Source organism: Diospyros lotus, chromosome 9 (assembly GCF_014633365.1).
Source record: "Diospyros lotus cultivar Yz01 chromosome 9, ASM1463336v1, whole genome shotgun sequence".
Lineage (NCBI taxonomy): Eukaryota > Viridiplantae > Streptophyta > Magnoliopsida > Ericales > Ebenaceae > Diospyros > Diospyros lotus.
Window position 1 is genome coordinate 24,704,059 of NC_068346.1, and position 27,820 is coordinate 24,731,878.

A 27,820-nucleotide genomic window follows, 5' to 3' on the forward strand; every position below is an offset into this window, starting at 1 on the left:
AGGAACATAAAGTTGACCTAAATCAATCCCTCTAAATCTAGATTTATTCTAGGATTCTAACACTCTCCCTCAAGCTGGTGAATAAATGTTAATCATTCCCAACTTGCTCACAAATGACTCAAATCCTGGTTTTGATAAAGCTTTAGTAAGAACATCAACTTCTTGTGATTTAGTAGGCATATAGGATATGACAACAGTTCCACTTTCAATCTCTGCTTTGATGAAATTCTAGTCAATTCTCACATGTTTCATTTTATCATGCTGAATTGGATCATGCTGAGGAAATATTTAAGTGTATCGAGATCTTTGACCTTAAATTCAGCCTGTAATTGTTTCTTGAGCCTTTCTATCTCTTCAGTGTCATCACCAGGTATCACCATATCATCTACATAAACTATCTGTTAGGTTCCTAGACCTGACCTAGGATTTGTTTAGGTATTTAGGAAGAAATCGAGAGAGAGAGAGAGAGAGAGAGAGAGAGAGCAGAAAGAATAGAGAAAAATAAGGAAGAGAGAAATTTTTAGAGGGAAAGAATTCTTCTATTATTTCACACTAAATTCCCATCCTCCAAGTAGTAGCCTATTTATAGGCCTTCTAGCTTACAGTTGTAACTGTAATTGAAAGGTACTAGTTGTAACAGCAACAAAAATATTACAGCAAGGTACAATGCAGTAATTGCAATAAGTTGTAAAGAATGTTATAACCCTAGAGCCATGACATCCCCCCCCCCCCCCCTCCCCCTCCTTAAAATATTTCTTAGTCCCTAAGAAATCACACTAGTTGGGCTGCCATCGAAAATTGCTTAAGTACGTATGACAAGTATTCCCAAGTGGTGTGGCCCGGATGCAAATGAGACCACTACACCAAAACTTGGGTCGTGGGCAATGTATTTTAATAAATCACCCATTTCTCCAAGATAGCCAGGGGCTTAATTTCCACTATAAGATCTTCATCCATTGGAGGAAGATTAGTACTAGTGGCCTTATTTGGTCCCACTGATTTTTTTTTTAGCAAGGATGTGCGGAAAACATGACGGACATTCACATCAGCTGGCAGTTGCAAACGATAGGCCACCTTCCAAACCTTGGCCACAACTAGAAAAGGTCCATAGTATTTCGGACTCAATTTAGAGGTAGGAGAATTAGAAAATGAATGCTACTGAAAACGTTTCACCCTTAAGTAAACCATATCACCCACATCAAATACTCTTTCACTTGTCCTTCTGTCAGCGTGCCGCTTCATACGATTTTGGGTGTGGCTAACTCCTTAATCAGTGTTAGCATATCTTGCAGTTGTTGCATGTATTGATCAACCATAGTCACTGAATTAGGGTAATTCATCACAACAGGTAAAAAAGGTGGTTTATACTCAAATAAAACCTCAAAAGGGTTCCTCTTCAAGGAACTATGATAACAGAAATTGTACCACCACTGAGCCAAGGATAACCACCTATTCCAACGTTTTAGCATCGTAAATAGGCGTCCAAGCACTGATTTACCCTCTCCGTTTGACCATCAGTCTCTGAATGATAGGCCCAAACTTTTGAACAGCTCTTACCAAAAAACATTGGTAAAAGTTTTATCCCTGTCAGATACTATAGATTGAGGAACCCATGTAATTTGACAATAAAGTTCAAAAATATTTGAGCAACCTCTTGGACTGTGAAGGGGTGAATCAAGATATAAAAAATGAGCAAACTTTTTAAGCATGTTGACCACCACCAAAATAACATCTTTGCCTTCTGACTTGGGCAATCCTTTTCACAAAATCTATAGAGATTCCAACCCAAGCCTGCTTAGGTATATCCAATGGCTAAAGTAAGCTAGGGTAGGCAACTTGCCCATGTTTGCAGCGCTGACAGACAACACAAAAGCGGTCACCTCCTTCTTAAGGCTGAGCCAAAAGAATAGTTGCCTCACCCAGGAGTAGGTAGCTCTTAGGCCTAAATGTCCCCCAAAGGAGAGTCGTGTAAGGACTGCAAGATTCGGTCCTTTATTTGCTCATCTTCCCCAACCAACAATCTATCCTTAAACCTGATTAAGCTAGTAGACAGTGCATAACTAGGTTTACCGACCGGTTGAATGGTTGGTTGAGCCAAGAGATCCTTAGCCGAACTAGTCATTTCATAGCTCGCAGATATATCTTTCACCCAGTCTAGAACAATTGCAATAATGGCCTGACAATTTCCTTTTTCTTTTCTCCTAGAGAGTGCAGGTTCCTTAGAACACCTTTGATTGGGAAAATAGAGTTTCCAAAATCTCCATCTGTTCTGCAGTAAATGGAAGAGAATTGATAAGCTTCTCACAACAAGTAATGATTCAGTAGCATAGGCTAGTTTAGGTTGGTCCCTGTATTTTTTTGACTTCCAGTTTGTAGGTTTACCGTAAAGTTTCCCTGGTGTGATTAGACTTATTGTAGTAATTACACTAGAGGTGAAGTCTTTACTTTTTGAGTTTTCTGGTGAAGTAGACCATTTTGATGTACTGCCAGGGCAGAATTCTGAATACCTATGTTTTGGTAGGTAATATACTAGACTTGAATTTGCATCTTTCTTTGTATAATGAAAACTCAACCTCTATGGTGTCTATAAATATTGATCACACCAATAGAATGATCATTGGATATTGAGTGTAGTTTGACTTTTTATTACTGTAATAATATAATCTTAAGAAAATCGAGACTTGAACAGTTTTAACAAAACAATGTTGAAGTAAATGAAACACAATCAAGGAAGATGGGAAACTAAGGAAAAGCCACTATTTAACTTGGGCCTATGAAAATATAATTTTCTTTTTCCCTTTTTGTCCACTTCTTGCATCTGGAGATCATAGGTGATATACAGAAGCCTAAGAAAGATGGTTGCATGTATGGGGGTGCTATTTTGGTGACTTAATGTTGCATTTTGTTATTCCATGCCTTGAATTTGTTCAATTCTCCCTATCCATCTTCATCTAGATCAAATTCAATTAGAGCATTTGAAGTAGTAGCCTTTTTACTTATTGTCAAATTTGTAGTTGAAACAATAAATTTAAACCCTAAACAGAAAAAAATTAAATAAAGTAACAAACAGTGAAATAAAAAACTTGAAAAACAACTAAAAAGCCTAAGACGCGCCTTGTCGCGCCTTTTGGTTTGCACCGGCTTGGAATGCTTTCAAGCACCCAAGGTGCGCCTTGGTGCACCTTGGCACGCTTTTAAAAACACTGTTTTAGGCAATTTCCTATAATTGCGAAAGTGGGTAAATTGGCCTACAAATTGCAGCTGCCAGATGGAGTACCAACTCACCCAGTGTTCCATGTATCACTACTTAAGAGAGCAGTGGAACCAAGGGCCACTATCAGCCCAAGCCTTCCCCCGAGGGATGAAGACATTGAAGTAGTAATGGAGCCTTAGGCCATTGTGGACAAGAGGGTCACATACAAGGATATCATTCCACTCACACAAGTTTTGGTCTAATGGAGTCACTCACACCCAGATAACACCACATGGGAATATCTATTGGACTTACTAAAACAATTTCCGCGAGCAACTCATCTTCTGTCCTTTCTTGGGGACAATAAAGCTTTCAAGGGGAGGGGAAAAATGTCACGACCCTAAGACCAGGGGTATAATTGTAATTGGTGCTAGTAAATAAAAGTTGTTGCAGTTGTTGTACTTAGCAGTTGAAGCTTAGGCAGCTTGTACTCTTTCGATTAGGAAGTTACAATCGAAGAGGCACCTATAAAAGGAACCAGATGTAAGAGGATGGGAGAGGATGGGAATTATGTGAGATAATACACTAATTCTTTCCCTCCAAAACTTCTTTCCCTCTCTTTTCTCTCTCTTAGCTCTCCCTCCTTTGAAATTATCTCTCTATTCAAACTTCTTTTACTCTTACTATATATTCCAGATCTGAGACTTATCAGAACCTAGGAGTCGTCCGTGTACTTCATCCAAGTCCTTATTGAGTCCATGCAAGAAATCAAACACCAGCTCCTTCTTAAGCATTTTGGCATATTTGGCACTATCTTCGAAACAGTGCCAGTTTATGTCATAGGATAGATCCATTTCCTGCCACAATTCTATTAAGACATTGTAGTATTCAGTAACTGACATAGTACCTTGTCGAGTAGTCTTGATGGCAAAACAAATCTTAAAGCATAGTGAAGTGTTTTCTAGGTCTAAATAAATTTCTTACACAGCTATCCAAATATCCTTTACAGTTTTGTAGAACAAGTATGTGCTTCCTATCTTTGGCTCCATGGAATTGATGAGCCAAACCATCACAATTGAATTCTCTGCATCCCAAGTTGAGTAGTGAAGTGCCGTTGTTGGAGGCATGGGAAGTGAGCCATCAAGATAGCCACCTTTCCTTTACCCTTCATAACAAGCAATATTGATCGAAACCATTCTCAAAAATTAGTCCCATTCAATCTGTGTTGGGTGATTTAAAGGGAATGGAAATCAAGGTTTGAAGGGATGGAAGTCATAGGCTGAGATGGAATATCAGAGATCAAGGAAATGGAAGAAAGGTTGTCAAAAGAGGAGGTGTTGTCCACCATAAGACCAGGAACTGGTAAGTATAGATGACTTAACCAAACGGGAAGGATTCGACAAGTAGAGTCGTTGACTCTGATACCATGAACAAAAGGTAGTTTTTAGAAGAAAGAAGAATTTCATTCATATGGAATACTCTTCTGTAAAAATTATATAGACAAAAGATCTAAAACCTTACCATTTAGAATATACAGCAATCAAGGAATTAGACAATCCTAGAAAATAGAAAGTTTTGACTTTTGTACAATCCTTATTGTTGTATCATATTTTTTAGTATATGAGAAAATGTGCTTGATGAAAAACCATATGAAAATCTCATATTTCGAAATAAGTTTCATATTTCGAAACATGTATGATTAGTGTTTTGGCGCTAAAGGTCAAATGTTTTAAAAATCCATTTTTTATCTCATCATGTTTCGAAACATAGTTCTGTAATGTTGATTCGAAATGCTCTTCAATATGATGTATTTCGAAACATAGTTTTCATGTTTCGAAACATCAGTATGCCATGTTTCTAAACTTGTTTCAAGATGTATATTAAAAAAAGGTTCAAGTTTTGCTTAATCTATATGATGTATTTCGAAATCTATTTGAAATCTAAGCCTGTGTTTCGAAACCTGTTTAGTATATTTCAAAACCTTTGTCTGTAGTGTATCCTTGTTCAACATGTTTCTGAAGTATGTTTCGAAACCTACTTTTCATATTTCGAAACATCTATCTCTGTCAGAAGAATTTCAAAAATCTGTCATGACTTTGCACTTTATTTGAAAAGCTATTTTAATAATCTATTTTTGAAATTATACCCATACCCTAATGTTCAAAATATAGGTATGTTTTAAGTGGAGAATAAAACCTAATCATTTTGTTTTTTAAAGAGAAGCCTTCCACTCATTTTGTCTCTTGGTGCATATCCAGCTGTAAAGGCTGTATGTTTCGAAACATGTTATGTGTGTTCCGAAATCTCTGTGTAAAAATGAGTTGTTTCGAAACCTGATAAGTATATTTCGAAACCTACTTTCTTATCTTGTCTCTAACGGTTATAATTAGCCAAAAGTCTATCCATTTATTATATATATCAGCTCTTTGAAGACAAGAAGACTCTCTCAAAAGCATACACAATTTTTACACATCTACAAAAGATTTTTGCCACAAACACAAGTGAACAAAGCTCTTCTAACGAACTCTCAAAGAAGTTCCTTTCAATCACTCATTGGTGTGCATTGTGGTACTAATAGGAGAAGCAAGTCAAATCCAAAGCTCTCATTTCTTCAAGCTCTCCTCATTCCATACCAATAGGTTTGCTATAACTATTTGGTAAGGTGTTTTAATTATGTTCAAAATTGTTGGATTGTAAAAGAGTATTATTTATCTTGTTGAAAGGTTTGAGTTGAGTCCGTAAAAACTCAGTGTGTAAGGTTTTAGGGTGAATCGTGGTAAAACCCTTGGTATCATTGATCGCTAGTAAAAGTGATTGTGGTTTGCAAATCCTTCAAGTGGATAAACTTGAAGGTAGTGGAGTAGTCAAGTGCCGAACCACTATAAATATTGTGTGTACTTAATTTCTCGTTCCTACTTGTTATTCTTTTTCATGTTGTTTAAAAGAATCATTTTTAAAAATCTAAAGGGCACTAATTCGAAACACACCTTAGTAGGTTTCGAAACATACCTGCCAGTAAGTTTGATTTCGAAACATACTCTCATTTATATTTCGAAACATACTTAACAGAAAGGTTTATTTCAAAACATACTTCCTCAAGTTTCGAAACATAGTATCCTGCAAGCCAAAAGTTTTCAAGTTATTGAAAAATTTACTCAAATCCCAATTCACCCCCCCCCCCCCTTCTTGGGATATACTTGCCATTATATAGAACTAACACTTATAACAACTTTAATCAATCATCTATCAATCTATTATTTACAACTACTCTTTTAATATATACTCTACAATTTATTCATTATTCTCGATATTCCAACCAGTGTTCTAAAACGCGCTAGGCGCTAGTCGGGCGCCAGGCTGGGGCCTAGCGCCTAGGGAGCCTAGGCGGGTCTAGGCGGCCTAGGCGGTTTAGGAAAATTATTAGTTTTTTTTATTTTTTTTAATTTTGTGATGTGTCTTGATGTTATTTTCAATTAAATTAAAGTTGAAATAGGTATAAAAATATATATATCTAACATATAAATAGAAAAAATATATATATTTAATATAGTTAACATAAAAAAGGAAATATATATATAATATATAAATAAAAAATAAAATCAAATAAGATAAAACCTAACACTAACACCCAACAACACAACGCGCGCGCGAGAGAGAGAGAGAGAGATCGGAAGTGGAAGCGGAAGCAGCACGCGCGCGCACGAGAGAGAGAGAGGTCGGAAACGAAAGTGGAAGCAGAAGCAGAGGCGGAGATGGAGCTTGACAGCGGCGGCGGCGTTGATGCAGCGAGGACGCGGCAACGAGGATGGAGCTTGACGGCGTAGAGGCAGTGAGGAGGTCGCGATGGAGCTGGAGGCAGCGGCGGCCTTGGGCTGAGATGGAGCTTGACAGTCGATGGTGGTGCGGGCGAGAGAGAAGAGGAAATCAATGAGAGAAAGGGGTAACGGGTAAGGGATACAAAATCCTAATCAATTAATACTAAATGCTTCACGCGGCCCAGCGGCCGATTTGGCCGCCTTGGCGTCCGCCTTGGCCAGGCGATTCACGCGGCTAGGCGTCCGCCTTGGCCGCCCGGTACCGATTAGCCGGGCTGGCGCCTAAGGTGGCTGATTTGGCCATAATCGCGGCGGCTAGCGGCCGCCTAGCGCCCCGGCTCCGCCTAGGCGGCCGCCTAGGCCGCGTTTTAGAACACTGATTCCAACAATAGTCTATGCCATAAGTTTGCGTAAATCCTTGAACAACCAACCTTGCATTGTATCCCTTTATTTTTCCATCCAACCACACTTCACAGTAAAAATCCATTTACATCCAATAGGTTTCTTTCCTTTAGGCAGTTCCACAATATCCCAAGTTTCGCTATTAATCAATGCATTCATTTCCTCTAAGACAACTTCTTCCCATTTAAGGTCTCGAAGGGCAAGTTGAAAGTTTGCTGGAATTTCCACTTTGTCAATCATAGTGGTAAGGGCCAGGTACTTAGGAGACAACTTAGAGTAAGTTAAATAATTAGAAATAGAATGCTTAATACAAGATCTTACCCCTTTCCTTATAATAGTTGACATCAAGATCATCTATTGTGGTAGCCTATCTCTTGTGAATTCCGAAAAAGGACTTGGCTCTAGTCCAGAGGAATGACTTTGTGGATGAGCTCTCAACCTTCTTGAGTAAACCTTAATAGGCTGAATTGAAGCATTTGGTTCTCCCCTTGACTTGTTACTTGAATAGGCTCAAGTTAGTCTAGCAAAGGAGGAGAGGATTGTTTTAGTGTTGGGATATGGGATGGACAGGATGGAAGGGAAATGGGAAGTGAAATAAACAGATCCCAATGATTTTCTTCATGAGATGGCTCCTCCTGAAGAGAAGGATTGGGATAGTAAGGCAAACTTTCAAAAAAAAAAAAAAAAAACATCGGAAGAGACATAAAATCATTTGGTTGAACAGGAGTAGCACTTGTAACCTTTTTTGTGTGAGAGTAGTCAACAAAAATACATTTGAGTGCCTTATGAGCAAGTTTGTTGCTGTGAGATAGATGATTATGAACAAAAATTGTATAGCCAAACACTTTGGGAGGAAAGTTTAAGAGTCGGATCATGGGAAAAGCAACAAGGGGGTTCAAAATTTGAGAGGTTTAGAAGGCAACCAATTTATAAGATGGGCAATGGTGAGAATAACCTCACCAAAAAAAAAAAAAAAGTGGAACATTTGCAGTAAACATGAGAGATTGAGTGACCTCAAGGAGATGGCGATTTTTCCACAATCCCGTTTTATTGAAGGGTATAGGCACATGAACTTTGGTGAAATATATCATGATCATGAAGGTATTGGTTAAATTCTTGTGCAAAATATTTCCTACCATTACCAATGCAAAGGATATGAACAGAAGATTGGAAAGTATTTATAACAAGCTTATGAAACTATTGAAATATGGAACCAGGCTTAGATTTATCCTTCATTAAATAAGCCCAACAAGTACGAGTGTGGTCATCAATAGAAGTAATAAACCAGCAAGTACCAGTTAGGTTTGAGAAACAAGCGGGCCCCCAAATGTCACTGTGAATAAGATGGAAGGGTTGGGAAGATCTGTATGGATGAGGGGAATGATGTGTACATGGGGATTTAACATAAACACAATGCTCGCATTGAAAAGAACCAAGATCTTTATTAACGAATAATTTTGGGTACAAAGTTTTAAGATAATGTAAGCTAGGGTAGCCAAGGCGTTGATACCATAACATAACATCACAATTAGAAATAGTAGACAAGATTTAAGGGACTAAGGCGAAGGAGGACCTATAATCAAGAAGTAGTAAAGGTCATTTTGCTCCTCAGCATTGCCAATCGTCCTCCCCAAAGGGCAAGTCTTGGAATGCACAATTAGAAGAATAAAAAATTATTGCATAATTGAGATCCTTAGTCAATTTACTAATAGAAAAAAAGATTGCATTGAAGACAAGGAACATGAAGGGTAGAAAACAATTTTAACCCAGGGAGATCAATAGTGTCGCGACCAACAACACCAAATATATTCCCATCAGCAACTGCAATCTTAATAATAACAATATAGGCTTCATAAGTGGAAAATAATGTGGATGAGCCAGTCATACGATCGAATGCCCTTGTATCAATAATCCAACAATTGTCTGAAAGGGTATGAGATAAGAAGGAGCATTGAATGGTACCTCGATGAGCAACAATAGTTGTGGCAGTTGGTGGGGTAGGCTTGGGTTCCCTAGGCACTTCGGATTGGGTTGACAGATTTAGCAAAAGCTCCATCCGATCCATGGTAAATAGAAAAAGAGGGTTCAATTTTTCAAATTCAATGATTGATTTAGTTAACTCCGTCTGGAGATGTTATCCACTGCCGATCCCAAGCCCAGATAAAGGAGAAGGGTTGTGTTAGGTAACCGACAGTCAACGTAAAACTTAGTCAGATCCAAAACATGAACCCTAGACAAATTATGAAAAAACGTTTGGGCGTGGGTGTAACCCTTCATAGCGACGCGCTACACTGCCCGCGTGTAGTGTCAAGTGAGCTAGGACCGCTGCATCGGCGCCCGGATGTAGTGACAAATGAGCAAGGGTTTCCGCATTTGCTTGGATGGATGTGGGTAAAGAAGTTAGTCCAAAATCAAAATCAAAATTAAAACCAAAACCAAAAACAAAATCAAAATCAAAACCAAAAACAAAAACAAAATCAAAATAAAAAACAAAATCAAATTCAAAGTCAAAGCCAAAAACAAAATCATAGATTAAGGATTGGGTCATGGAACATAGGAACATTAACAGGCAAAGCTATGGAAGTAGTAGATGTGATGATTAGAAGAAAGATTAATATTATATGCCTTCAAGAGACGAGATGGGTAGGGAAGAAAGCAAAAACTTTGTCAGAAAATGGATATAAAATATGGTACACAGGAAATGATCAAGCAAAAAATGGAGTGAGGATCATTATGGATAAAGGCTTAGTAAATGAGGTAGTGGACGTGGGATAGAATTATTATGGTGAAGGTTATTCTAAGAAGAATGACTATGAATATCTTTAGTACATATGCACCACAAGTGGGGTTAGGTGAGGAGATAAAAGCAAAATTCTGGGAGAACCTAGAAGGACTCATACAAATGATACCAAGAGGAGAGAAAGTGATTATAGGAGGTGACTTAAATGGTCACATGGGTAGAGATGAAAATGGCTATAGAGAGGTACATGGAGGGTATGGATTCGGAGAAATTAATAATGAGGGTAAGTTTATTCTAGATTTTGTAATGGCATATGGGCTCATCATAACCAATACTAGGTTCAAAAAACGGGACGAACACTTAATCACATATAAAAATGCCACATCAAGCACCCAAATAGATTACTTTCTCATGAGACAAGAGGACCGGGTATGTTGTAGGGATTGTAAGGTGATACTGGGAGAGTGTTTGACTACTCAACATAGACTTCTAGTACTTGACGTCCAAGTAAGAAATTGGAAGAGAAAAAATCACATAAAACAAAATCCAAGAATCAGGTGGTAGGATTTAAAAGAGGAGAAACAACTAATCTGCAAAGAAAAATTAAGGGGTAGAAGAGAATGGAATGGAAAAGGACAGACAAACCAAATGTGGAGAGAAGTGGCTAATGCCCTGAGAAACACAGCAAAGGTAGTGCTTGGAGAGACAAATGGTAGAGTCCCTAACCTTAAGGAGTCTTAGTGGTGGAATGAAAAAGTACAATTGAAAATTAAAAATAAGAAAAATTGCTATAAGGCTGTATATCAGTGCAATAATGAAGAAAATCAAAAAAATTATAAAGAATAAAAAAAGGCAGTAAAAAAAGCTGTTAGTGAAGCAAGGTCAAAAGCATACGAGAATCTATATAAACGATTTGATACAAAAGATGGAGAAAGGGATATATATAAATTAGCTAAAGCAAGAGAAAGAAAAACAAGGGATTTAAATCAAATGAAATGCATAAAAGATGAAAATCAAAATGTATTAGTGAATGAGGGAGCGATTAAGGAGAGATGGAAGGAGTATTTCACAAAATTATTCAATGATGATGGTGACACAAGAGTTAGGTTGGAACATCTTAGTAACTCCGAAGGGAATGTGAGCTATACATTTTATCGACGCATAAGTCCAAATGAAATAAGGCAAGCATTAAAAAAGATGAAAAATCATAAGGCAGTGGGACCGGATAATATACCAATAGAAGCATGGAAATGCATGGGAGAAGAGGGCATCTCCTGGCTAACGAAATTATTTAACGCGATTCTTAAATCAAAAAATATGCCAGATGAGTGGAGGAAGAGTACTTTGGTCCCTATATATAAGAACAAATGAGATGTTCAAAACTGTAAAAATTACAGAGGAATTAAGTTAATGAGTCATACCATGAAACTCTGGGAGAGAGTAATAGAGCAGAGGCTCAGAAAAGAAACAGAGGTCTCGAAAAATCAGTTTGGTTTCATGCCTGGTAGATCAACAATGGAAGCTATATACCTACTGAGGTGCCTAATGGAAAGGTATCGGGATCATCAGAAGGACCTACATATGGTGTTTATAAATCTAGAAAAGGCCTATGACAGGGTCCCTAGAGAAGTATTATAGAGGGTTTTAAAGGAGAAAGGAGTCCGAATACCCTATATACAAGCCCTTAAGGACATGTATCATGGTGCAGAGACAAGGGTTAGAACATGCGGAGGGGATACTGAACCGTTTAAAATTACAATAGGATTCCATCAAGATTCTGCACTAAGTCCATACTTATTTGCTTTAGTAATGGATGAACTCACTAAAAATATTCAGACAAAGGTGCCATAGTGTATGTTATTTGCAGACGATATAGTATTGGTGGATGAAACAAAAGAAGGAGTAAACACCAAGCTTGAGTTATGGATAAACAATTTAGAATCTAAGGGATTTAAATTAAGCAGAAAGAAAACAGAATATATGGAATGTAAATTTAGTAAGAAGCAAGAGTGGAGGATGTTATAATAAAATTGAAAAACTAAATCTTATAAAGAAAAGACTATTTTCGATATTTGGAATCAGTGATTCAAAAAGATGGAGAAATTCACAAGGATGTCACACATAGAATTAAGGCAGGTTGGCTAAAATGGAGAAATGCATCGGGGGTGTTATGTGATGGTAAAATCCCATTAAAACTGAAAGGAAAATTCTATTGGACAGCTATAAAACCAGTTTTGTTGTATGGCTGAGAATGTTGGGCAGTCAAATACCAACATGAGCAAAAGACGAGCGTAGCGGAGATGAGGATGTTAAGATGGATATGCGGCCATACAAGAAAAGATAAAATTAGAAATGAAGTTATTCGTAATAAGATAGGAGTAGTGCCAATAGAGGAGAAGATGAGAGAGACTAGACTAAGATGGTTTGGTCATGTGAGAAGGAGACCAAGAGACTCTCCTGTGAGGAGAGTTGATGAAATGGAACAATTAATCAAAAAAAGAGGTAGAGGCAGACCTAAGAAAACTTTGAGAGAGACATTAAAGTTTAATATGAAGTATATGGACCTCAATGAAGATATGACAAAAGACAGAAATACATGAAAGTCTAGAATTCATGTAGCCGACCCCACATAGTGGGATAAAGACTGGATATGTTGTTGTTGTTGTTGTTCTAGTGATTGATTTAGTTGCGTAAGCGGACTTATGATGTTCTCGTTGGCTTCTTGGTTTCTAGAGGGCTGGCTTGCCATGAAGTTTTCAGCATGTGTCCCTAGTGCGGTAGGGTTTGTTAAAATGGTCACACTAGAGTTGTTTACCTTTGGGTTTCTGATTAGTGGAATTGGATGTATATCACTATGGTGAGCAGCTAAAGCAAAGTTTTGGGAGCCTAAGTTAGATGGCTGGTTTGGAGGATAGGTGAGCATGACTCGCTTGCAATTCTCCCCACATTTGACTTCAACAAGGCATCATGGATGGAGGGTAGAGGCTTGGTATGAAGGAGATGACCACAAACTTCACAAACATCACTGTTGAGGCCATGTAGAAATTGAAGACCCTCTCCTTCTCTAGCATTTTATTATACATGGCACCATCCTTGGGACAATGCCAACAGCGATTATAGAACAAGTCCATCTCCTACCAAAGTTTGGCTAAAACATTGTAGTATTATGTGACTGACATGGTCCCTAATTTGGTGGTACGAAAAGCAAATCAAACTTTAAAACACTGAACTGTGTTTTCAAGGTCAAAATAAATTTCTTAAACATCCCATATATCCTTTGCTGTTTTGTAGAAAAGGCAAGTCCTTCCTATCCTAGACTCCATAGAATTTATGAGCCATGCCATGACAATAGAGCTTTCAGCATCCCAAGTTGCAGAGTGATTGGCAATTGGAGAAGACATAGGAATGGTACTAGTGAGATAGCTGACTTTTGCCTTGTCTTTCATGACAAGCAAAACATATTGGAACCATTCCCAGAAATTGGTGCCATTGAGTTTGTTACTGTGTGATTTGAAGGGAATAAGAATCAAGGGTTGATGATAGGTTTGGTATGGGATTAGCAAAAGGGTGGGAAACAGCAAAGGCTCTGGAAGAATCTGTTGTAGACAAAGAAAAGGTATTGGCTGCCATAAGGGAATCAGAGCAGCACCTAAACCAGAATTGAAACCTATAGGGAAAAAGGAAGGGGGGAAAAAAAAAACTCTAATACCATGAACAAAGGTTTTATCTAATGAATACCTTGATTTTATTCAAGCAATCAGAATATCCAATATAGAGAGAATGATCATTAAGATCCCATTATTCTAGGATATACAAGAATAGGAAACTACGAGAATATAAAACTACAAGAATAAGAAACTACAAAAAATAAGAACAGAAAGTTTACCAAAATCAATCCCTCTAAATCTGGATTTATTCTAGGATTCTAACATCATGAATGTCGGTGCAAAAAACTTGGTTGTAAGAAAATAGGGATGTTACTAATCCCAAAACTTTTGCATTCCATAACAAATTGGTATATCATGCCAATTTTTGTTAATAGAATTTGACAATAAATCAAAAAGGGACTGAGTTTTAACAAAAATCAAAATTTTGGTGGTTGTGGTGACAAAAATTAAAGTACAGAAACCAATTTGTTACAGAGTGCAAAAATTCAAGGACTAGCAGTCAAATTTACCCTAAGACTTAGAGGGCATCAAATAGTTCCAACTATAAGAAGTTTTTTTCCTCTCTAATTCTTTAGGTGGGGAGTGGGGACGAGGAGCATAAATGCTCCAACTATAAATATTATAAGAATTGATTACTATTGTAATATTGCTTCAATCTCAAAAGTGAGGGAAAAATAAAAATGAAAAAAAAAATCTGGTAACTTATTTACAATCAAAACCTAGATACATTGCTCAAATTTTGTCCAAGTATGCAACCGCAAAGAGTGAAATCCACATGGATCAAGCATTGTTAACAAAAGGATACACATTCATGAAAACTGCCATCTACACTTGAAGCTCATAAAATGATCACCTGTGTAGAACAAAATGAATGTTGGGAAAAATGCTTACCTTCATTAAACTCTTCGCTCTGGCTCTCATCACCATCGTCCTCGTCATCATCGTCATCATTTTCAGCATCACTCTCATTGTTACTGCTATCAGTACCTTCTGCATCATTGGCATCACTTTCAAGAGGAATTTTGGGTTTTGGAGGCGCTACAAAGCTAGTTGTGGACCTTCTCCGTGTACTTGAAACAATGTTGCTCATGTCAATGCCTTCAAGTTCTTTAGCTCTGTCCTTTCTTTTTTTGACTTCTTTAATTTCTGAGCAAAAATATAGTGCAATTAATAATTCAAAATTGCAGCACATCCATGATTTAGAAGTGTCAGACAAATGTCTATTTACAACATCTTATTCTACATTCAAGTGCCAGGTTAATCACTCCTGGATGACCAAAGGAAAACTTGGCTTTCAGGAAGTAATAAAGCATAACAAAAAATATCTTCAAAATGCACATTGATCAGTTATGCAAACAAAGTGGCCACATAACCATTAGCAGTCCGTTTTTTCTGATTTAAATAAGCATATCATTGTCCATGTAACAGTTGGAAGCAGGAAAGATGGTAACTGAAGGAGGAAGTTGTCTGCCCTATCTTGTCAGGGCTTCTAGACAAAGAGCTGTAATCCCTTAGCCTGAAGTTCAGAGGAGTTCTTACACGCCCCTGTGCTGGCTTTTGGTTTAGGAGAAGGTTGGTGTTTCAGATGGTTCCAAAGTATCTCATAAAAGCACAGGTTTTAAGCTGCGGAGCAAAAGTTGTGGAATGATCAGATTCTGCAATTCACATAATAAACATGCAGGCCAAGCTTCTGTGCCCTGCTTGGCAATGGACAACTTGTGACCACATTGTCCCCCCCCCCCCCCCCCCCCCCACACACACACACCATCCTTTTCCGGCTAGGCATGGCGGAGCTTCTTGAGTCTGAGCGCTGTGTGTCTAGGTCTAATTCCAAACAAGTATTTATAGTCCCTGGCACTACTGACTGCCATTAAATTTTCTGCAATATCAAAAATGCCACTCTTCTGCCCATACTACCTCTCTACTCTCTTCTCCAGCAGCAGCAGCTGTGCTGGAACCAGCAATGACTAGTTTGGGGGTAGCAGACCCAGTTATGGTTGGATTATGCCCATCAGTCACTGCTGGGTTCCCCCACTTCCTCTCGCTCCCCACCACAATCCCTGCCCCACATCCCACCCCCAAAAAAAAAAAAAATTAAGGGGGGAAAAAAAAGTTACTGGTGGTGACCAGCCAGTGCTGGATTATGATGGGTTTGGTGGTTAGTGGCCAGGCAGCCACTGGCAATTTTTTTTTATTGTTTTGTTATTTGGAGAAGAGAGGGAAACAGTGAGAGGAGAGAGAAAGACGTGGGAGAAACAGTGATATAGGAGAGATAATTCATTTTCAATTTTTTTTTTTTCCCCTTTTGCTCATTAAAATGGTAAGACCAAGGACCAAGGTACTCCTGGTTGAGCTTGACCCTACCCCAAGTCGCAGCAGTGGCAACACCATTTGCCCCTTCACCCCTTAAGCTCGGATTACCCCCTCCCCCTCACCAAGCGCACATCCAACCATTGGACCAACACCTCTGTGGTGTTCATTTCACATTTTTTAACAACATGAGAGGCTGTTGCAATTCCTCAAATCAAGGGTGTTCCTTGAATTTCACCTAACCTTAAGGCGAGTGAGGGTAATTTAACCTTGAAATTTTGAATAGATTCAAAGCCATTTTTGTAGCTACATATATTTAAAATACCTAAGGTGTAACTTAACCTTAGGGTGTGTGAGCCCTCTTTCATCTCCATTTTTTCAATTTCTCAAATCAAGGGTGTCACTTTCCATGTTTCATCATGACGCCCAAATTTGTATATAGAGCACCACTCTTCCAGTAATTTCATTGATTCAATCTTACTTCACTTCTCATCATGGAAGATATTCAAGAATGGATCCTAAGACATATGGCCTATCAAAATTGGCTTCCTGCAAATGAACCTTTCGATTTAAATTTGGGCACTATGCTCTCATATTTCTAAGAAAGAAGCGTTAGTAAAGATAATGAAAAAGAAATCCAGAGAGAGAGAGAGACAGAAGCCACAACACATGCCTCCACCTCTCAATAAATCCACGCATACATAGAGAAAGAGAAAGGAAGTGAAGGTGTTATGCAGCCCATGTAAAGATATCAAGGGAAAACCTCTAACTACATGTAACAGGAATTTTGATGATCTGGCTTTCCATGATTCTGTTTCAGTCATGCAGACATAATCCAGAACAAGATGGATTTCCCTACTATTTACCCTACTGAAGCCCTCTTCTTTTAGTTGCCTGGCTCAGATAGATAAAGGGCCAGAAAGGAAAAGGGATCCTACATTGGCCAAACCGAAATATTAGAAGATTATGTAGTCATCTCAAGCTTCTTAATTCAGCAAGAGAGTAGTTTTCGTTATTTCTATTTTGTGGCAATATGTATTTAGGTGGTCACTAAACCATAAATGTCATTATAATGCTCACCTTTCTCAGATGGATTTGCGGATAACCCCTCCCTTGAAAGTATCTCCTCTAGCTCTTTTATTAGGAAGCCCTCACGTTTATTCTCAGAAACCTGCTTGGCTCTCTTATAAACTGCAGGAGGTACACTGTGAAATATGCTAAAAATTTTAAGATGCCAACATTTTCAGGGATCCAGATTATAAATGGCTAGTCAAAGTAACAACCTCATTCCACAAGATTTGATTATTGATTTTAGATGCTCCACACTTTTTCCATATACAGGAGTTGCTACATCTTTGTTCTGCAACTTGTAAAGAAGAAAAACTTTCAGGTAAAAAAAGCGTATCAAACATATTATAGGAAAAAGAAAAGTAGAACAAAAAGAAGTCATCACCTTGACAGGTTTTTCAGCAGAGGATTGAGATTGATCATCTTCAGATGCATTCCCACCAGCTCCTTCATCACTATTTTCCTCTGAAGTTTCTGCTGGCCTGCTACGCTTCTTCCTAGAGATATTGGTCTCCTTTGCTGGTCTTTTACGATTCCTGGGCTCTTCAGATTTCTGAACTTGTCTTTTCGGAGCCACTTTCTTTTTTTGTTTTACCTCATCTTCTATTTCCTCACTTTCACTCTCTAGAGAATCAGAACTTTCTCCACTGCTGTACCTTTTTGATGATTTTCTATTAGAATTTTTCTCAGAAGCTTTCTTCTTTACACCGCTTGCAGGATCTGAAACTTTTGGGAATTTTAATACCTGATGAACAACAACAAAAATGAACACAAGATCCTTTTATTTCCAACTTCAAGTACCAGGGATAACTGCTGAACAAGTTTCACTGACCTCGTCTACTTGCTCGCTTATAAATTTCTTTAGGGGATGAAGAGTATTTTCCTCAAGCTTGAGATCCTCCTCCAGAAGCTGACGAACTCCAGCCATTGTAATTTTTCTATTGTAAACAAAAGGAATGAAAAGAAGCACCAATTACTTGTTTCATTCATCTTAACCACACAAGTTCACAACAACAGAAGTCAGTTGAAACTTCCATCACAGGACAAGAACAGATATGTATTTGAAAAAGAACACAATAAAACAGTAGCATCAGGCAGTAGAAGTATAACTGAAGCAGCTGTAGCAGTAGCAACAGTAATTAACCACCATCAGATGATAAAAATGTTAGTAGCATTGGTCATTTGAAGATTCAGAGAATGACAACATACTCAGAATTATCTTTCAGATAAGCAGCTCTGTTTTTAATAGCCTCTTTTATTTTGCTGTGACTAGGAACTTCTTTCGTTTTAATGACTTGAGTTTCCTCCGTTTGAACTTTGTTTATCTTGTGCCCTGTTAGAAGGCCCATTACTGGAGAGTCATCCATTTTCTCTTCATCCTCAGAGATAGTTTCCTTCTCATCTTTCTTCACTTGCTCCTTTCCAGGAGAATCTGCCTCTTCGGCTTTGCTAGTAGCAACATTATTCTCCACTGTCTCAGCTGAATTCTTGGAGGCATGGTCATCATCACCACCACTCAAGCACTAGAGTATGAATTAGAAAATCAGTATATTAATCAAATATCTCATAATTCCATAAAATGAAGCTAAAATTCATTGGCAACCAGACGAAGTGAACCAAAAATTTGACACATAAAAATACTGAAGGGCCCAGAAAAAGGAAGATGATCTGGACAATAAGGCTTCAACTTCATAAAACATGAAGGACTAGTGAAATAAGCAAAATCAAGGAAAACTGTAATTTGTTCAGTTACACGGAAGATTCATGTTCAATTTGCTAAGCAACAAATTTCAGGAAACAAACTTTTGCCGATGATGAAATGGTCACAGCAAAAGTATTCAGCCAAAATGAATATCTTTTCGAATTCCATATTCAAAATCAAGGCAACCACAGGCTAAAATTTACAGATTTCATTAAACTATAGTTTCCAGTTACTCAATCTTACACTAGCCAGTCAGCTATTATCCCTTACAGAACAACTATCAGACTCAAAATTAATAACTCTCAAAAACAAGCATCACATCCATTAACTGGCTTCTTAATTACCTCTTTGTCAACTGATGCAATCAGACATCATACAGTAATTTATTGTTATAGACCAAAAAAAACAAAGAATTACTTCCAATGATCCAAATAGAGGAAAGCAGATGCAATCCATGGATGGGAGGGCATACAGTTTGCTGCACAAAAACAAAGCTCTCACCCAAAACTCAAATCATCTTCCTCTCACCCAACCCCCTAGCCCTCTTTTCCATTTATTAGTTCATGGAACTTGAACTCAAGTCACTTCATTTGGGAAAATGCCCTGTGAGCTGCTGGGTTATCCCCTCAAGAACATCAAAAAACTCAAATCATCATAAAAATTTCTGATAGAACAAAAGTAGTAGAGCAACCCCCTACAATCAAAATGAAGGGGCTACGGCCAAACTGCGGTAGAATATGTGTTGACATCTGAGACATTTCAAAGATCAGATTGTTTCTCTATCTCCACACAAGGTAAAGAGGGCCTACTACCCATGGTTGTTAAAATCGAGATTTTAAGTGGAATCGTAAGAGGGTCCATAAAATCGAATTGTAAAATCGTAAGATTTTACGGATAATTAAAAATACCCTTTAATTTATGTAAATATATATTCATAATGACATAATCCTTATTATAAATAAAATACATGTACCTGTATCATTTGCTCAAAGAGTTTTGAAGTTGAATTAGTAAATGTTGGAAAACTTCAGAATTTTTCTTGTCATTTGCCCAAAGATAAATATCAAAAACAAGAACAATCTCAAGACCTAGTCCCACCAAGTGAGGTTGGCCAAAAGATAAACGAGTAAGCCAAAACTTGAGGTTCAGTCTTTGCATATAAGATGTTCTATACCAAGATTGGGCAGACAAGAAATAATGACAAAAAAAGAGGAAAGTAGAGAATTCCAAGTAAACAACAACAACACAAGCTTGAACTCAACTAGGTCGCCTACATGAATTCTAGGGCTCCAACTGTAACCACTAAAAGAAAGACAAAAAAATTAAAAGAAAAAAAAAAAATCAAATCAACATAACTAGCTCAGCCCATCCAAGAATCAACCGAACAACAAATGAAAACCCAATTCGTTTGAAGATGAAGTTAAAGTTGAACTTGAGAATCAAATTTGGGGATCCAGTTAAGACATCAGATTTGATCCGTTTGATAAGAGTGTGTGTGTGTGTGTGTGTAAAGAGATAGATAGAGAGAGAGAGAGAGGGGTCGGTGAGCTTCCCCAAAGAGAAGAAGCTCAGCGAAGAAAGAAGGAAAAGAGGAAAAACAAATAGAAAAAAACAAAAGGAGAACAGAAAACTTATCGGTGAGGGGAGTTCAGGTGGCTTCTCAAATCCATCAAGCGAAGCTGGTAGGCAGATCTCCCCCTCCTCTCCTCTCTTCTCTTTTCTTCGACGAGGGGCTGATTGAAACAAGGAACACGGTTTTCAGTCCAAAATCGAACTGAAAATCCTAGGCCGAATAGGGTTCCACCCTTATTCGGCCCCTGCCCTACACTCGCACAGTATGTTTCAGTCCGACTTGAGAATTGGGACTAAATATTGATTGAAATTGGGGGCAAAAGTAAACTCGGTCCGAGTTTACCAAGTTTACCAATTTAACTTGCGAGTTTGCTCCGATTCTGTCAAAAACCGATACTACATGTGAGTTGACTTGTTTTATGCTTGATGACTCGTAAAATCGTATGAGCTGACTCGCGAGTTTAACAACAATACTACTACCCAAGTTCCATTCCCCTTTGATTGGAAACAATGGCAAAAAATTAAAAAAAAGGGCAATTGATTAAATAAAACCATATCAAATTGTTTAAAGGGGCTGAATAAATTAGAGGATTTACCCAAGATATAGAATGTATAGATTATTTTTCTGTATTAGGTAGTTTCCAATTGTACAAAATTCCTTTGTAACTAGTTTCCTTGGTAGGTTGATTGCTAGTTTCCTTATGTAGGTGTCAAGATTCACCTTAAATATGGCTGTAAATTCATTCTAAAAATATTGAAAAATCACAAGAATTCCTTTGTGGTATCAAAGCCGTCGTTCGAGGGAAACTTTCTCTGGCCTTCATTTCCTTTCTCCAACCTCCATTGTCACCACCTCAGACTTACAGATTTGCCTTTATTGCAGTCCTCCTTAATCCTTTTCTCCAGCCTTCATTGACGCTGCCAAAGACTTCCAGATCTGCCTTCATTGCAGTCGTGCTTAACTTTTTTCACCTTCATTCATTGCCGCCACCATAGACCTACAGATCGATCTTCATTGCAGTCATCCTTGAACATTTTCCCGTCTCTATCACAGTATGTCAACTATTTCTCAAGACTCAATCTCTGCTACTATGAGTGAACTGTTAGCCACACCTATTTAGAGAGAATAATTTGGAGAGAAAAACATGAAAGATTAGCCTCTCTCACCTTGCTATTTATAATAGGCTGTGCAAGCAATTAAAGAAATAATAGGCCTAATCTATGGGCTTAACATAAAGCTAATTACAAGGCCTAATAATTACAAATAAAACACATGTAAAATATGTACAACTATACTAATAATTCTAACACCTATTACTATCAACACAGCTGGCATTGGGAGTGATTTCCAAAGCATAAATCCCTTTTACCGGCTTGATGGAACTAACTACATGAAATGGAGCCGGGTAGTTCACGCATTTCTCAAGGGACGAGGGAAGTAAGGCATCTTATTGATCCTAGCCCAAAGGAAAAAATCCAGGTTTCAGGGTGTCAAGTCCCAAGATTTGGTCTTGAACAGTTATGATAATTAGCCGTAAGGAGAAAAAGAGAGAAGAGAACGAGAGAGAGAGAGAGAGAGAGAGAGAGATTGAAAAGGTACTTCTATTATTCCATAACCTCTCTTCCCTCCAACAGATTACATTTATATCACCCTAACAGAATTACCAGCAGGCAGGGGCTTGTTACGGCCAGCTCCTGCCCTATACACCGATTAACATACAAAGTAGGACTTATTCCCTAACTATCCTTAGGACTTATTCCTCTTTGAATCAATTCTTGTCCTCAAGAATTATAGGAGTCCGACAGCCCTGGGAAATTGCTGCAAAAGTTCTAGCAAGTTCTCCCAAGTGGTATACTCCAATGGCCGATGAGTCCACTGAACAAGAACTTGAGTGATAAGTAGGCTTCCCCGGTATATAACCCTTTTTTCAACAATGGCACGAGACTCTACATCCTCTTCCAGCTGCTCTGCTACTAGAGGTAAATCTGTGTTGGCATTGGGCAGTGGTCCTTTAGCTGGCTTGAGTAATGAGACATGGAAAACAGGATGAACTTGTACTCCCTCTGGAAGCTGCAACCTATAAGCCATGGTTCCCACTTTGCCCAGAATAGGGAACAACCCAAAATACTTAAAACTCAACTTCGAAGCTAGAATAGTGGTGTAAGGATGCTGGAGGAAACGCCTGACCTTAAGATAGACTTGATCACCCACTTCAAACAATCGTTCAGTCCTCCTTTTATCCGCCACTTGCTTCATACAGTTCTGGGCAATGGCTAATTCCCTCCTCATAATTGATAACAACAACTGTTTTTGTGAAAAATAATCGCCAACAGTAGCCATAGTGGGATTAGGTCCTGATATCGCGGGTAGGAGGGATGGTTTGTACCCAAACATTGCCTCAAAAGGACTCCTCTTAATGGTAATGTGATAACTGGAATTGTACTACCATTAAGCTAGGCCCAACCACTTATTCCAACTCCTGGGTTTTGTGAAACACATGCAGCGCAAATAGGCTTCTACACATTGATTAACCTGCTTCGTTTGGCCCTTGGTTTGGGGATGATATGTAGTTGACATATGCAATCCTACCCCCAATTTTTTGAATAATTCCTGCCAAAAACGACCGGTAAAAACCTTATCCCAGTCAGACATGATAGACTTTGGCACCCCATGGATCTTAGCCACTAAATCTAGGAATACCCCAAGACACCTCCGGTGCTGTAAATGAGTGGGTTAAGCTACTAAATGTCATGATCCAAGAATCTATAGAAGGGCAATATAGTAATAAGTTGATAATAGTTGTTAGAAAATATTTTAACAATTGGTTATAAGCACATGGATGCTGTTATGCAGTTAGTTAGGAGCAAATATGCCTATATAAGGCTATGTAAACGGATGGGATAGGATATGCTGAAATTGATATTGAATCTCTGATTTTCCTCTCTACATTTCTCTCTAAATCTCCCTTCTGTTTCTCTCTATTACTCTCTCCCTTTCTACTGATTTCTTCCCCCCATTTCTGCTCCATTTCCTCCTCCAATCATTTTGTTATCAGTTCTATTTCAATTATGACTTCTTCCTCAATTCAATCCCTCCTCAATTACTTCTTAAACCTGTTATGAACCTTAGGTTCATGACAAATGGTATCAGAGCAGTCCATCCTTGGCTGTGGTTTTGATTCGAGTTCCGACGGTGAATATTGGTGAGTTCCGACAGTGGCTCCAAGAAGATTGCAGCAGAGTCAGGGTTCTTCGGCCACATCGATGATTGGGTGATTCGATTCTAGGTGATTTTTGGCTGAACCTCGGAATTTGATTCCACGGCCTGAGAAGGAAACTGTGGCAGCAGGTTCGGCTTGAAGAGGAACAGCATTTGCAATTCGCCACTCCAGAATCAGAGTCGAAGGCGAGTTCAGTTGCTAAAGACAACTTCGAAGGACGATCAGGTTAGTGAATTTTCATATCCTACTGTGATAGAGGAGGTGAGGTACAGCCACGATTCTCGGCAACCTAGGTGAATACAAGGAGCTATCTGATAGTGGTCCTCGACCCAGAAGGTCGCGATTGGAATGGGATTCCAAGTATTAGCGGTCATGTGGGTGTCGTTATTTGAACTCGGGAGTGACGCAATACAATGGGTTGGAATCGAGAGTGTCGCAATACAGTGGGTGTAGCGATTAGAGTAGCAGTGAGTTCTAGTGATTTCTGGAATCAGAAGCGATCGCAAATTGGGCTAGAAATCAGGCAGTCATCGGCCTTACCCAGACCTCCGGGCGAACCCATTGAACATCAACCCAATCGAAAACACCAACCAACCGGGTTGGGAAGGATTCGAGTACCGGAAAGAAGCAACGGCTAGGTGGGACACGAACTAAGGAGCATTTGCGATTGGTGTGGGAGTCCGTCGAAGGCGGTGACGCAGACGACCAAGAGGTTCATGAGTGAGTCGGACGAGGAAGTAGGAGACGCAACCGTTGTCAATTGCGGTCGGTGGTTAGGCAGAGTAGGTTCGGTGACTCCAGTGATCTGGAAGGTGGTTGATGTTGGGAGATTAATCTCCAACAGTGATTTACAAAGGTGATCCAGCAATAGATTTGGAATGGGCGAGGCAAGATGTTGACGAACGACTGTGAATTTTAATAAGTCTTGCACGGAATTAGCATGCGAAGGAGGGTCAGACGGATTTTGGCTTGAATCCAGCAAATTGTGTCGACTGCATCAAAGTCGATCAACATGCGCAATTGAGGATGAAGCAGAAATTCGATTTCGACACGTGGAGATTGAGCTTGGGCTGATAGCTGAGGGCGAAGTTGGAAGTGCAAAGTAGATTCCAGTGAGCTCCGACAATTGCGACAGATCCGAGTTGAAGGCCGGGGCAATCAATTTCAGCGGTTAGAAGTTCAATGACTAATGGCAGCAAATCAGTGAAGAGCGGTATGTATACAATCCCTATTCCTTGGTCTTCCAAGTGTCATGTCCGTGAGATGTCGACCATGGGAAGCAGGGCACACGTGACACAAATGGGGTCTCAATTGCAACCGAATGATGCTGCATTTTCAGTGGTTAATTTTCATGCAAAAGAGCAGCCTCAATTGTAGCCGAAGGATGCTACATTTTCAATGGAATGTCTTGCTCGTGAAGCCTTGGGAAGTGGCGCACAAAGGACTCCAATGGAGTCTTAATTGCAACAGAAGAAAGTTTTTTTTTCAGCTGGAATGGAGCCTCAATGGCAGCCAAAGGAGGCTGCATTTTCAGTTGGCAGCAACAGGGACAAAGGGACAAGCAATGAGATACATGATGCGAGCAAGGAATTTGGTCTTATGATACGCGAGAAGTTGCAAGAGTTTGCAATGATACTATCTAAGGAGTATCATTACAGTTTTTCCACCAAATACTTTGATGACTATCATGGAAGTTTTAACAAGGAGGAGTTTCTTAAAAGGGAGCAGCCAAGGCAAGAGTTAATACACTTGAATGTGCCGAATGAGGGCTGGCAGGAAAGAAATGAAGGGTTAAGCCAGATTGCAGATTTCTCTTCCAGCCAAGGCAAGTTTCTTGCGAATTATGACCTTGATAGTAGCTCTATCCACCAACAACAGATTCAAAGTGGTGAGGAATTCTTGAAGCCAGTTGTAGCTGGGGAAAAGCTAAAGGAGGCAGTTGAAGAAGTCAAAGATTTTGTCAAAGGGAACAAAACTCCCATTGCTGTATTGGTTCTTCCTCCAGTTGGCAAATCTGAATGCTTGTCTATTACATTGAAGGACGAACAGATGGCTGGAGAACTAGTTAGTCAACCCTCTGTATTCAAAACAACACACAACGAAGATGATGAAAAGGGGGAAACATATGTGGTAGCTGGTCGGTTGCGTAAGTTTCGGAATGATCGACATTTGAAGGATGTAGGGTTGTAGATTCCAGCTGCTACCTGTGACAAGGAGTGGCAAAATTCATTGAAGGCATTTGATGTGGATACATTGACAGGTTTTGACATTATATTGGATCCCCAGACTATGGTTACTAGCAACCTTAATTTGGTAGCTATTGCAAACCCAAGGGAAATGGAATGTTACTCTTTGGAGGAAGATGCAGCTTTGTCTGCAATGATTATCATTCTTGTTTCAATTGAGAACCTAAAAATAAAGAAGAAGAGACTTAGAATGAGGAAGAAGGAAAGAAGAATGAACCAAATAGAGAAGGTTGGAATTGGATGAAGAGCCATGGCTACTTATTACAAATTCTTGGGGACAAGAACTCACTTAAGAAGGGAGAAATTGTCATGACCCAAGAATCTATAGAAGGGCAATATAGTAATAGGTTGATAATAGTTGTTAGAAAATATTTTAACAATTGGTTATAAGCACATGGATGTTGTTATACAATTAGTTAGGAGCAAATATGCCTATATAAGGCTATGTAAACGGATGGGATAGGATATGCTAAAATTGATATTGAATCTCTGATTTTCCTCTCTACATTTCTCTCTAAATCTCCCTTCCGTTTCTCTCTATTACTCTCTCCCTTTCTATTGATTTCTTCCCCCCATTTCTGCTCCATTTCCTCCTCCAATCATTTTGTTATCAGTTCTATTTCAATTATGACTTCTTCCCCAATTCAATCCCACCCCAATTACTTCTTAAACCTGTTATGAACCCTAGGTTCATGACACTAAAGTAGCCGAATTTGGTTAGCCGGTCCACTATCATCAAGATCACATCCTTCCCTTCCGATTTTGGTAACCCCTCCACAAAGTCCATTAATATCTCCTCCCACGCTTGTTCAGGGACTGCTAAGGGCTGCAACAGGCCTGGGTAAGGAACCTGTTCGTGTTTACATTGTTGACATATTCCACAAGACAACACCATTTGCACCACATCCCTCTTTAGCCTTGGCCAAAACAAAAGTTGTTTCACCCTTTGATAGGTGACCCGTACCCCGGAATGTCCCCCAACTGGTGAGCAGTGTAAGGCCTTCATAACCTACTCCTTAAGTGTTTGGTCCTCTCCTATCACCAATTTGCCTTTGTAACGAAGCACCCCATTATTTAAGGTATACCCTTGAGAATTCCCAGGCTACACTGCTAATTGGGCCACTCTCTCTTTAATCCATTCAGTGGTGTCATAGCTTCGTACCAGTTCCTGAATCCACGCAGGATGGGCGGCAAATATTGCATGACAGTTGCCCATTTCATCCCTCCTTGACAATGCATCAGCAACCACATTTTCTTTACCCTTCCGATATTTGATTGTAAAGTCCAAACCCATAAGTTTTGAGATGTCTTTACGTTGTAACTGCGTATGCAACCGCTGTTGTGATAAAAATTGAAGGCTTTCATGGTCTATTTTAATCACAAAAGGTGACCCCTCCAAATAATGCCGCCACCTCTCCACTGCTCCCAATATCGCAAGTAGCTCTTTATCATAAACGCTCAATCCTAAGTGTTTTGGAGCTAAAGCTTGGCTAATGAATGCCAATGGCCGCCCTTCTTGCATAAGGACAACACCTATCCCACTATTACATGCATCCGTCTCCCCAATAAAGCCCTTAGTAAAATCAAGCAATGCCAGCACCAGTGCCTCAGTCATGACCCTTTTAAGTACTACAAAAGCGGCTTCAGCTCTAGAGCTCCATTGGAAGGCATCCTTCTTGAGTAATTCGTGCAGAGGTCTGCTTATTAACCCATAATGCCGGATAAACTTCCTGTAATACCCAGCTAAATTAAGGAAACCCCTCAACTCTTTTACAGCCGTTGGCCTTGGCCACTCCACCATGGCAACCACCTTAGTGGGATCAGTCCTCACTCCATCTCCAGACACAATGTGGCCCAAATACTCCACTTCAGTTTCAACAAAG

At 39.1% G+C, this 27,820-nt stretch overlaps 1 protein-coding gene across 1 annotated transcript in view; it reads right to left on the reverse strand.

Annotated features, from left to right (window-relative positions):
- LOC127809463 (uncharacterized) overlaps positions 1-27,820 on the reverse strand; it is a 36,260-nt gene that overhangs the window by 944 nt on the left and 7,496 nt on the right. Inside the window, exons 3-8 of the mRNA XM_052348264.1 lie at positions 18,406-18,719; positions 18,029-18,134; positions 17,582-17,941; positions 17,412-17,488; positions 17,209-17,333; positions 14,710-14,964 (exon numbers count right to left, since the gene is read on the reverse strand). Coding sequence (XP_052204224.1) covers positions 14,710-14,964; positions 17,209-17,333; positions 17,412-17,488; positions 17,582-17,941; positions 18,029-18,134; positions 18,406-18,719 — 1,237 coding nt within the window. The remainder of the gene's footprint in view (positions 1-14,709; positions 14,965-17,208; positions 17,334-17,411; positions 17,489-17,581; positions 17,942-18,028; positions 18,135-18,405; positions 18,720-27,820) is intronic.